This window comes from Penicillium citrinum, assembly GCF_028827155.1.
Source record: "Penicillium citrinum strain IBT 23319 chromosome Unknown utg000006l:1.0-3011923.0:1.0-3012962.0, whole genome shotgun sequence".
NCBI lineage: Eukaryota > Fungi > Ascomycota > Eurotiomycetes > Eurotiales > Aspergillaceae > Penicillium > Penicillium citrinum.
Window position 1 is genome coordinate 1,617,450 of NW_026622691.1, and position 11,954 is coordinate 1,629,403.

General features: G+C 49.1%; 5 protein-coding genes across 5 annotated transcripts; 1 reads left to right on the forward strand and 4 right to left on the reverse strand.

Annotated features, from left to right (window-relative positions):
• On the reverse strand, positions 1 to 1,923 carry N7469_007135 (arylsulfatase; the record flags this gene model as incomplete). The annotated part of the gene is made up of 2 exons (XM_056646053.1): positions 1 to 1,696; positions 1,769 to 1,923. 2 exons carry the CDS (start codon positions 1,921 to 1,923, stop codon positions 1 to 3), a joined length of 1,851 nt encoding a protein of 616 aa, XP_056499494.1.
• Positions 1,924 to 2,685: 762 nt separating this feature from the next.
• N7469_007136 (sugar porter family MFS transporter) lies at positions 2,686 to 4,524 on the forward strand (the record flags this gene model as incomplete). Its single annotated transcript, XM_056646054.1, has 2 exons — positions 2,686 to 2,974; positions 3,038 to 4,524. 2 exons carry the CDS (start codon positions 2,686 to 2,688, stop codon positions 4,522 to 4,524), a joined length of 1,776 nt encoding a protein of 591 aa, XP_056499495.1.
• Positions 4,525 to 5,159: 635 nt separating this feature from the next.
• Positions 5,160 to 6,143, reverse strand: atfB (bZIP transcription factor atfB; the record flags this gene model as incomplete). Its single annotated transcript, XM_056646055.1, has 1 exon — positions 5,160 to 6,143. One exon carries the CDS (start codon positions 6,141 to 6,143, stop codon positions 5,160 to 5,162), a length of 984 nt encoding a protein of 327 aa, XP_056499496.1.
• Positions 6,144 to 7,076: 933 nt separating this feature from the next.
• N7469_007138 (uncharacterized protein) lies at positions 7,077 to 9,241 on the reverse strand (the record flags this gene model as incomplete). Its single annotated transcript, XM_056646056.1, has 3 exons — positions 7,077 to 7,735; positions 7,796 to 8,125; positions 8,182 to 9,241. 3 exons carry the CDS (start codon positions 9,239 to 9,241, stop codon positions 7,077 to 7,079), a joined length of 2,049 nt encoding a protein of 682 aa, XP_056499497.1.
• Positions 9,242 to 9,821: 580 nt separating this feature from the next.
• snf4 (AMP-activated serine/threonine-protein kinase regulatory subunit SNF4) lies at positions 9,822 to 11,743 on the reverse strand (the record flags this gene model as incomplete). Its single annotated transcript, XM_056646057.1, has 6 exons — positions 9,822 to 10,004; positions 10,121 to 10,230; positions 10,315 to 10,671; positions 10,765 to 10,914; positions 11,095 to 11,218; positions 11,597 to 11,743. 6 exons carry the CDS (start codon positions 11,741 to 11,743, stop codon positions 9,822 to 9,824), a joined length of 1,071 nt encoding a protein of 356 aa, XP_056499498.1.
• Between the last annotated feature and the right edge of the window lie 211 nt (positions 11,744 to 11,954).

An 11,954-nucleotide genomic window follows, 5' to 3' on the forward strand; every position in this document is an offset into this window, starting at 1 on the left:
CTAGAAAGACCTCACAGTTCGCTGGAACCGAGGCGGCTCGCGAGTAAACTTCTCCGGCGTGTCTCGTGCGCCATCCTTCCAATAATCAAACTCCATCCATGCATTCTCCGGCATCTGCGCCTCAGTCGCTTCCAAGAAATCTCCCAGGTCGGGACATAGAGGAATAACGCCAGTCTCCAGAACATACTGATCCCACATCTTCAAAAGCGTTTTCAGCTTCTCCGGCTCCTGATCAGCCAGGTCATGGATCTCGCCGGGGTCGTTGACGAGGTTGTATAATTGCCATTTTTCAGGACCCTTTGGTTTGGGGATAAAGACGATCTTCCAGTCTGCGCAACGCAGAGCAGCTCGTCCGCAGGTCTCCCAGCCTTGAATGAAATCCTTCGGGTGAATGCGCTCTGCTTCGCCCTTCACCCAGGGATGGAAACTTTCACCACGCATGGAGACAACTTCGCGACCTTTATAGCTGGGAGCTGGGTGCTTGAGACCGGCCATGTCTAAGATGGAGGGCGCAAGGTCCATCACTGTAGCAAACTGATCGGTGATCCCACCGGCAGTTACGCCGCTAGGATTAAGGTTGATATTCTTAGGAAATTGGCAGGTGAAGGGAACACGAACACCACCCTCAGTAGTGTAGGCTTTGTAGAGACGAGATGGAGCTGTGGCGGCCTGCGCCCAGCGCGGGCCGTACCAGATGAAAGAGTTGCCGTTGCCTAAATTCTCGAGGCTGTTATCGTAGTACTTCTGCAGATGAGGCATCACGCCATTCTGCACCATAGGGTAAGCCTCATATGCGGCACCTTCGGCCCCGTTATCTGACATAAAGCAGACAAAGGTGTTATCTAACTCGTCAATGGAGCGAAGATACTCGACAACTTTGCCGACGTTATGATCAATGCACTCCACCATCCCGGCGAAAACTTCCATCGCAGTTGCAGACTTCTTCTTCTCATCTGGGGTAAACTCATCCCAAGGTTTTACCTCCTCGGCGTTGACTGGATGTGCTTCGACATCGTCACGAATCATGCCTAGCTCCTTCAGCCGCTGCAGACGCTTCTGGCGCAGTACATCGGGCCCCTCATCGTAGACACCACGGTAGTGATCAATGTATTCTCGGGGAGCTTGCAGCGGCCAATGCGGAGCCGTAAAAGGCAGATATCCGAAGAAAGGACGGTCACCATTGCCATCTGGACCGGCGCTACCGCCACTCTCCTTCCACTCGCGTAAATAGTCGATCATCTTATCTCCATAGCCATCAGATGAATACCAGCCCTCCGGCAACTTGCGTACATATTCACCATCTTCCATATGCAAAGCGATATAGGAAGCTTCGATGAAAGTTGGAATCTGGTCCTCATCTCGTAACTCGGGTTCATAAGCGTAGTGGTTGGAGCAAGCAGGCAGGTGAGCGAAGGATCGGACGAAACCACGTTTATGAGGAGAGCGTTCTGGAGTCAGGCCTAGATGCCATTTGCCTGACATGATTGTGTGATATCCGCCATCACGGAGCAACTCCGGCAGCGCAACAACCCGTTCGTTCAAATATCCCTCATAACCAGGCATACCACGCTGAGGCGCTGTGCTCATGGCAGAACCCTTTGGTCCATTCTGGCCAGAGATATTGGTCCATTCGATCAGGTTGCCGAGTCCAGCGATGTGATGATCTGTCCCGGTCATAATCATGGCTCTCGTGGGACTAAAAGATTCGAGAAGATAAGGATATTCCGCTTTCTGCTAGGGGATGTTTCACAACAGTGTATGTACTCACGAGCATGCTGCAGCGGCGTGGAAGTCTGTAAATCGCAGACCTTCCTTTGCAATCTGATCAATGTTGGGTGTGCGAATCTCGCCTCCAAAACAGCCTACGTCCGAGAAACCGAGATCATCGGCGACGATAACGAGGAAGTTAGGGCGTTTAGCCATGGTGAGATGATGTTCAACAGAGAAGCAAAGCAATTGGGGAATGTAAAGCAGTTGACACTAAAAGGAGAGAAAAAAAAGATACACGCAGACACGCACACAAGCGTATGCAGTTTTATAAGCTGCAGGGAAAACCCCAGCAAACTACATAAGCCCCTCTTCCGCGCCGACACTCGGCCCCAAGACCGATCTACGTACCCCTTGGATGCCCCTCGCCCCTCGCAATTGTGGCTCCACATTTCGTGCTCGGCTCCGATCAATCGCTTATCGGCCATCGGCTGGATATTTTAAAGAGAAGGGTAAGAGTGGAGTGGAGTGGGAACGAGTCGATTGTCGCGAGGTTTTGGTGTAATCGGCTGTTTTAGAACATGCGGGGAAAGCTTATCCCCCGCAATTTGAGTGGGTTTCCATAGGTCACGGCCGGTATTGATTACTTACGTGACAGTTGGAAGCTTTCCTCAATCGATAAGAGTATTTTATTGAAACAACCGAAGCAGATAGGTAAACCAAAAATAATATTGACAATCAAAAAATTAGACCAAGTGTAGATGATCGCCCGCATTGCGTGATGCGAGATGCGAAATGACCGAAACGATGAACGATGGTTGCGTCGGCAGTCGGCAGTCGATGACATAAGACATCGCCGATCCGGAAATATTCACCTCCCAAAACAGCCATTTTCAATGTCGACATGCGTCCAGATTCTCAATTCTTGTTGACGATCGCCTCTATGACCTCTTCCTCGCCTTCTTTTTTCTCCGCAAGATGTCCAACGATGTAACTCATACTTTATCAAGACCTCTCACCTCCATCCCATCTCCTGATTCTATTCTCGCTGGCCTGTCCAGCTGGTGGAAGGATATAGTTCCCAGTGCCCCTTTTGCTTCATATACACGGCTCTCACAGCGATCGGAGCTTGATTCAGGGCTGCGGGAAGACGAATTCCAAGCCATGGAGGCATTGAGGCTGAACAAGGCCCGATGGCGCACTTACTGGCTAGCAGCCGTACTCTGCTGTGGTGGTGCTTTATTTGGGTATGACTCGGGCGTCATTGGTATGTATAATGGATCAGAAATTGAATGGCATATACCATTGAGCCATTTGCTAACTTGTTTAGGCGGAGTCCTTACCTTCGCATCGTTCCAGAACTCCTTTGGCATCACCTCCGCCGAGGAAACCCGCGTCAGTGCCATCGCCGTAGGCATTCAACAAGCCGGAGCCTTCGCAGGATGCTTTGTTATATGGCCTGTAACAAATCAGTTCGGACGGCGGATAGCAATGATGGCATGCTCGATTGTATTTTGCCTTGGTGTGGTGCTGGAAGTTATCGACACGCACTCGCTGGTAGTTTTTTATATTGGCCGTGTCATCTGCGGTCTCGGAGTCGGTGGCTCGGCCACTATCATCCCGATCTATATGTCTGAAATGAGCCCCAAAGAAATCCGTGGCCAGCTCGGTTCTTGTTACCAACTTACATATACCATTGGGATTCTGGTCTCGTACTGGATAGATTACGGTGTTAAGGCCATGCCAAACACTGCTAGCCAGTGGCAATTACCGATTGGTCTACAACTTGTCCCCGGTGCATTGATGGGATTGGGAATGTTTTCGCTTGATGAGAGTGTTCGCTGGCTATTAGCTCATGGGAAAACAGACGAGGCCTGGCGAAGTCTCGTTTGGATCCGGGCAGGCGATAGCCAGACTGTGAATGAGGAATTCAACGAGATGTGTCGCGGTCTTGAAGAAGAGCGTCATGCTACGGCAGGTTTCCGTCTGCGTGAACTTCTGGAACGGCCCAATCTGCATCGTCTGTTTATGGGTGCTGGAATCTTCTTGGCGCAGCAGTCGACTGGTTCGACGGCATTGGCATACTTTGGCCCGCAGTTCTTCTCACTCCTCGTCGGGCCGGGCGATAGCAACCTTCTTTTGACCGGTATCTTTGGTGCTATAAAGGTGGCTGCTTGTCTTATCTTTGTACTTTTTATGTCCGATCGATTTGGACGTCGTCCCGTGCTGGCTATCGGGGCGGCCTTCATGGCAGTCTGCATGCTTGCTACTGCCGGGGTGGTCAAGAATTATCCGCCACAAGATGGTGTCATTTCATCAGCAGGTATCGCCACCGTGGCCTTGATATACCTTGATATCATTGCATATAATTTCAGCTGGGGCCCTCTTCCCTGGCCATGTACAAGTGAGATCTTCCCAACCCGCATCCGCGAGCCGGGTGTGGCGTTCGGCGTTGGCTCACAGTGGCTCTTCAATTTCGTGTGGAGCTTCTCCACGCCGTACATCATGGCGGGGATTGGATGGGGCACATTCTTGCTTTTTGGAATTTTGGACATCATCATCCTTGCATTCACGTATTTCTGTCTTAAAGAGACGGCGGGCAAGACCCTGGAGGAGATAAATGACATGTTCGACGGAGTGGATCCGGACGCTGAACATGCTTGGAAGGACGGTGTTACTGAAGGGGTGGATAGTCCAGACTATCGTGAGAACGGCCTAGATCAGTTCTCGGATCGGAATGATTCCGTTATCACTGCCAAATCAGACAATTCCAAGCAGGGCCATACCCACGTCGAGTCGACCGCGGGACGGACTTGACGTACTGGTATGGACTTTGGATTGTAGTACACGGGCATGTATATACATACAAAACTGCCATGTTTGACATACCTGCATAGATCATGGCTTTCAAAGATATCTAAAGAATATACTTTGACACATTGCTTAGAATGAATGCTCTGGATCTTTCTCCTTTGCAGACCATGTTATACGGAGTCCTAACGAATAAGTAGAATTAAAGAACCTCCGAGCTAACTTCAAACCAGCAAAGCCTCACCAATGCCAAAAGTAAACAAGAGTATGGCATTCAACAAATGAAGGAATCGAGCAGACAGACCATGAGCGATAAAACTGCTCAAAAATATCGACCTCGTAAACACACCGACGCCAAACACCCTGCAGCTGAAAATACAAACAAAACAGAAGCACCAGGCTACTTGCTTTTTCTTAGAAAAAAAAAAAAGAAAAAAAGAAAAAAAGAAGAGAAAAAAAAATAATGAGAGAAAAGCTAACGGATTAGCAGAGCATGGCAAAGAAAAAGAAAATAGGAAGAGGAAAAGCAACATTCAAAGTTGCCCTACGCAGGCCTGCTGTCTCGCATCCTTGATTGATCAACATCTGCAAACAAATAACAAAAGGGCAATCTTCGTAGCACAGGAGCGACATTCAGTCAATCACGGTACATTGATAAGATCTTCAAACGTATCATCTGCCGAGAAAGCATACGAAGATTCCGAAACTAAAGTCGCCTCCGAATCCCGCCGCATTTGCTGTTCAAAAGCCTCTGCAGGAAAAGCCGACGCAGCTGCAGCCGCCACATCAGGCTCTAATTGCATCGGATCATCGAAACCAAAGGATACGGCAGCAGCAGCTTGGACGGGGATAGAGACTGAAGTCGAAGCCGGTGCTGCAATTGGAGTAGGCGGATCTTCAGATGGGGAGGTTGGAATATGCTCGATGATATCGACCATAGGCTCGTAGGGTGCTGGATGGTGGCCATCTGTGTCGGTGATTTTCTTAACCATTTGAGCGAGGTGGAGTTTGATAGGTTCATCGCCGCACTGAGCATGCTTTAAGACTTCATTTTTCAGCTCCAGGATTTGAGAGCGTAGACGGGCGATCTCCGCTACTAGTTTTTCCTTCTTTTCAAATTGTTCCTTGTGTCTTGATTCAAGTTGTTGTGTATGTTCCTTCTTCTTCTGTCGACATTTGCTCGCAGCCAACCGATTTCGTTCAAGGAATTTGGCCCGTTTAGCACGTTCTTGGTATGGGTTATCATCTAATTCTGGGCTCAGACTGTCGAATGCTGTTTTGCATTCGCGAGTTCGGCTCCTGTGCGAGACTGTCTCGAGGTCTAAGCTGGAGGACTCGCGGTTCTGTTGATCATCGTATGGTGGAGGTGTAGGCTGGCCGTTGCGTACCTGGGCATTCTTCAAGTCTCGTTCCAGAGACGAGCTAGCAAATGCCGCGGCCTCTGCTTTAGCATCCCATCCCGGACCCATAGTGGGAGTTACAGGGCTGAGACCCCAAAGTTGATCGTCGTCAGGAATAGGAAGGCCTACAAACTCACCCGTGAAGGCGCTGGTCGTTGGGAAAGTCGATGGGCCAACGTGAGGGAGACCATTTGGAATAGGAGGGTTGAGATTGCTGGTGGTCATTTTTTTTTGGCGATGACAGAAATCTGAAAGAGAAAAGAGTTTCAAAAGGAAAGAATGTCGCTCAATTCAATTCTTACAGGCAGTTGCCGGCTTGTTTGTTCGTTGGATGACGAGGAGAAGCTGCTTTCCTGCTGGTTTCTTTTCTGGTTGTTGCTTGCTGCTGGTTGATTCTTTTTCTTGTTTGTGTCGAGCAAATCACAGACAATAGAAAGACTGGCCACAACAGTAAAGTCACTAGCTAGAAGTGCGATGCTGAGGGTTTGAACAGCTTCAAGAACCATGGATATCAAGTCGGGCGGTGCCTGAAGAGAAAAGGGCCCAGGTGTCAGTCGACTGGAACAGAGCCACGGTCGGACAGGAATTCCAGCGGTCCAGCAGATCCGAACGAATACGCTTGCAAGATGCGATCCAGAGTGTGGGACAAACCAGAATGGAAAAGGAAGTCAAAGTTGAGAGAGCTTTTTGCCAGAGCAGAAGGAGGGGGAGAAAGGGAAGACAACAAATGCCAGTGCCATGGTCAGTTCTTGATCCAATGGAACTTTCTACAGTCTTTGACATCACCCCTCGAAACTGCTGACTACACATTACTGGGGACATCACAAAAAGCCAGGATTAGTACATAGGGGTTTCCTTTTGTTTGTTTGAAGAAGTGATTCCATTCGTCTCGAAATTCAAGGAAGAATAAGTCAATCCGGGAACTCAAGCCGCCCAATCAGCGAAGTTCCTCGGGACGTGGGCCCGTCAAGCAGTGGACCCTTTTTCTTTTCTATAAAAAAGGTAAATATGTATACAATCAGACCAAAATAAGCTATACAGGTCATCCAATGAAGTATGAAGTGATCCAATGATCCAGTAAGACAAGAGTGATGAAAAGGAAAAGAAAGAAGGGGAGAAAAAAAAGTAAAGAAAAGAGTATCAGTACTCATATGAAGTCTATTGAGACCATTCCCGTAACTGTCGATTGACTCCCTGCCAATTGTCTAGCAAGAGTCGTGAAATATGATATCCCGCCTCCGTGCGATGCTCAGTCACCTCGGCACTACTCATCTCGAGTTGACGCTGGTCTCCAAGAAGAGTCGGTCCAAATACCCGTGCCAGATAGTCTAGGTTCTGCAGACTTGCCACTCGCTGGAGGGGATTTCCGGGCTGAGGGGGCACTTCAGGCAATTCGGGCTCTGTTGTTTCTCGGTTCAAGTAAGTTAAGAGCCCAAACGTCGCACATATCAGAGCACGCTCCATTTCACTTGTTGTTGCAATCATAGCAAGAGTAATAAGCTGAACTCGAGGACCGGATTGAAGAGGGACCACGATGCTGCATATATGAATCGCCTCAAGTGCTTCGTAGAGACGCGCAGAACCGAGAAGCCCTTCCGGCAACCCCATCAACAGGGCTCGGAAGGTTACACCAACACTCAATATTTGTTCCAGAGTGGACTCGCCTTCCCAATGAGGCATTGAAATTGTCCGAATGGTCATTGAGACTTTGGATTCTTCTTTCTCGCCTTCCAGCACCTGATTGGCAAAGTAGTCGTATAGGCGATGACATGCCCTCAGGTCGCCTGGCTCCTTGAACAGACCAGTTGTGTTAGGACCTATAGGGATCCCGGATCAGTCAGTGTCTTCCTTGAAATAGAGTGAGGGAACCCACTAACCATACTTCCGTAGATAACAAATCATCGCCACAATACATGCTGGCAATTGCAAGGGCCCAGGAATCAATCTTGACCCCCAGACAAGATAACTATGCCCACCAAGACGAGACATAGATTCCAAGCTCCTCCCTCGCAGAGAGCTCAAAGGATTTGAACGGCGAGTCAGATTTGCAAATGTCTTTGTTCGTCTTAGTTTAGATGCCGAGGATTGAGAAGGAACTTCAATTTCCATGTTGGACTGTACTGGGCGAACCCGACGGAATAGTTTATCTCGGGTTTGAATGGGCTCCCTGTTCGCTTTGTTTGCAATCGCCATGGCCGTCTCTTGCGCTGCAACAACATGTTAGAGTCCGGCTCACAGAATACGATTAGACTTCCATACTTACTCTCAATTTTCACAGCGTCCTCGTTGAGTAAAAAAGGAACTTTCATTTTATCCGCAAGCACATTGAACTCTTGGGCTGCTTTTAATTGGCTGATGCGACTGGTTCGACTCGAGTAGCTAGCATTGGATCCATGTCGAGACGTTTCAAGGGTCTGCTGCTTAGGGAGGGCGAGAGGCGCGGGCCTTATCTCATCATCCTGCTCGTTTGATAGTTCAAGATTTCTCTTGTCCCGTTCAGAATGTTGACTTGATTTCTTTGAGCTCCTTGAAGAACGCTTTGACGGGGCCTTAGCCACAGGTGTTGCAGTAACTTCCACGTTCTTCTTGTCAGAAAATGGGTCTGAGGCTTCAGGCAAATGCCTCAGATCAGGTGGATATCCTTCAGAGAAAGCAGGCGAAAAGCAACTCTGTTGCAACTCCAGGATTGGAGTTTGAAGGTGCTGGGAGGAACAACGATGGACAGTTGCACTCGTGTTTTTCGAGTCGTGTGATTCTGCTGTTTGGGCGCTGACATTTCGTTTCTGCTCCGCCGCCTCGCCCTCTCCTGTAGGCGGGTTGCGAGCAAGTGGAGAAAGAGGATCTCTCAGCTCGTTCTTGATAGGATCGGTGATAGTCCCTACATCCTTGGTCTCTGGAGGCTGAAGTGGATGAGTTAACTCCAAGTCTTCACTTTGACCATGGGATCTACTATGGCGGAGACGAGCGATAATGCTCTTTAGGAGATTAGACCCCTGGTATGTTCGAGAGAGCGTCGACGCATTGCTCCTGCCAGCGGTCTCTGAAAGAGCAGACACAAGCCCATCATTCTCAGAGCTACCATCGTCATGCTCTATGACTATCTCATCATCTGCCGCAGTGGTAACATTATCAGCTGCCTCGGTGCTTACTGTCTGGGTTTGGTCCGCGACTTTTTGAGTCTGTGACCCGGTTTCCGGCTCGGGTTGTTCCACTGGGGAGTCAGTGGGAGCAGTGGGATCTGTACGACGTAGACGATGCCAACGAGATCGTGGTGATCTGTCGCCCGACCTAGGTGGCCAAAATATCTGTCGAAAAGGTGCCATTTTTGTTGCAACGCTCTATTCAAATGTTCAAAGTCAAACCATGAAGCGAAGAATTGAAAATTTCAAAGTAGTCGCTAATCAGTAAGAAGTATAGAAGTGAAGTAAAAGTACAGAAGAGTCGAATTGGAACGAGGGAAGGGCAGGGCATTGTCTATAATTAGAAGGTGATGCCTTGGGGAAGGCACGAAGGAAACTGATTCATACTACTCTCGCGCCTTCCTAATATTGCCCTTTCTCCCCTCAAGAAAGAGTGAAGAGAAGGAAAGATTGGCATTTGGCAAATACGGCAGGAGCGCAGGAGGATCGAGGCTGAGGCCGAAAAAGGCAATTGGGAAAGGAAATCTATTTTTGCCCCCGATTTGCGCCGTGGCTCGTTCTTCACGCGAAGAAAAGATGGAAAGCCGTTCTTATAAAAGGCTTATTACCTTTGTACATTCAATCCCAAACGTCAATAAAGAAGAAGGATATCCGAATTGTCGCGTAGTCTTCAAGCATCAAAGCTGCAAAATAAAACAAAAACGCCGGTTGGATGCATTTCAAATAGTATGTATAGAGGGCGAAGACATCAAGTCGAACCCAATCATGCTTCGTCATTTTCTCCCTCAAGGAGAATGTAGTGGAGGATATCACTCAACGTGATGACCCCTTTAAGCTTAAAATATTCATCCACAACGACTAAACGGTGGACGCGGGATTTGCGGATTGTGTCAAAAATGGTATCCAACCCATCATTGAGGGAGCAGGTGTAGATCCCAGGGAAGTCCTAGAGCTCGTTAGTAAAAAAGTACATACCGACGCCTTGTTGGCACCAACAAGAAGGGAAAGGAAGAAAATAACAATGAGCAGAAATGAAAAGAAAGGAGCTGTATTGCAACATACCGGAGACCGTTTCTTCAGCACTTCTCCAACTGTCAAGCTCAGATCATCATATACGCCACCCCGAATAAGAGCAATCACATCCACTGATTCGAAAACGTTGTATACAACACCTAGAGACACAGGAACAGGTCAGAACAGCTAGATCCACCTCATAGAATTGTGAGGCCACATGTAAGTCTTATCTATGAGCATACCTTCAGAATTGAGAATGGGCACACTGGATATACTCCGCTCGACGAGGATATGAATCACGTCAATAACAGGGGTGTCCATGGAAGCCGTTGCGATATTGTCATAGGTTCCCAATAACAGCTCTCCCAACGGCCGTCGTAGCTTTTGAGTATCACTGACATTGACTGCGACGAACTTCAAAATGCGGTACTGTGTGATGACGCTGAGTACATGGGATCGATCGGTTTGGCTATCGTTCGTGACGAGCGGGATACGGCGTGCGCGCGACTCGAGCATGCGCCGACATGCTTCGTAAAGAGGTCTCTCGGGATCAATAGAGATGGTCTCGGGCGGTGCAACACCCAATGCCTTCTCAACCTCTGTGATGACGAGGCGGGATCAGCTTTGAAGCAATAATGGACAGGGAAAAGATAGATTAAGGTATGAGAGGGTGCGGAGAAAGCGCTACCTACCGCGAAGACTATCAAGTCGGAACTGGTCGATCTGATCCAATGCGGCGGGGTTCTGGAAATAGTATTGGATTACATTGATGTAGTCGGAGGTAGTCAGAAGACCTGCGAACTTGGAGGCCTTTGAGTCCCACAACGGGGCTGAAACGATGCCTGTACTTCCCGATTGCCCATTCAGTCAGCCAGTGTCTCTTTTTTCTTCATTTTCGTTTTCATTCCACCCCCCTCCCCCCCAGGCTCAAGCACATCACATCCTTGCGCAGTCTCCACGGGACACTCGCGCAGAAGGGAACAAAGATAAAAAAAAAAAACAAAGATTTGAAGATGACTTGCCATTTTGAATAAGAATGTTCAAGCTCTCCTTCACAGAAAGAGAGGTGTCGAATATGATGAGGCGGAAACTCAAGGGCAGAACATCGTAACTGGTGCGAACCTTCAGGAAGTTGCGAATGGCACGCTGTTTGACGCCGCGTTAGTCAAGTTCTGGATGCAAGCTAGTCACCCGCCACGAACGAAGGGTGAGGTTTGTAATTCCGGGACCCCGTTCGATCACACAGCCTGAGGCCCGTCATGCCTCAGTTTGTCTCTCGTTCCTCGGTGAAATGTTTATTGAAAAGGAGACGAGGTGACGGAGGGGTAGGAGGGAGACGGGAGTTTCTCTCTATGATATCTTGTTTATACCATCCTGCTCTCCCTCTACACCATCCTTCTTTCTCCGTCTCTTCCTTCACTTTCTTCCTCCGGTCTCTTATCTTCGTGATTCGCCGAAAGTAGAGGGGTCGGCCAATGGCGGGGGAAACCAAGAGAGAGGGGAAAAGGAAAAGCAGAAACTCACCAGGCCTTGTCGCTCTTCCCGATCGACTGGTCTTTCGGAGTGGGAGGTCATTGGAGGGAGAAGGTACGAGGATGGCTGCACGAAAGGCGCGTGACCGAGTGAGGTGAAGGGCCCGGAGAGGTGAGGCCGGGTGTCCGCCTTCGTCATGACCGGAAGTGGGGTGGTTGTGGGTGGAGTGCTGGGGAAGGGAAGATATGTATTAGGAAGAGGAATGAAACTAGGATTCGATCGAGGAGCATTTGATATCTACCACTCTTCTGGTCACTATTTCTACTGGAAAATAATCCTGGGAGGCAAATGCGAGGCACAGAAAGTAGAAATGCGCCCTGCTTGTTCCCCCGCTCGGCGTGGATGCCTC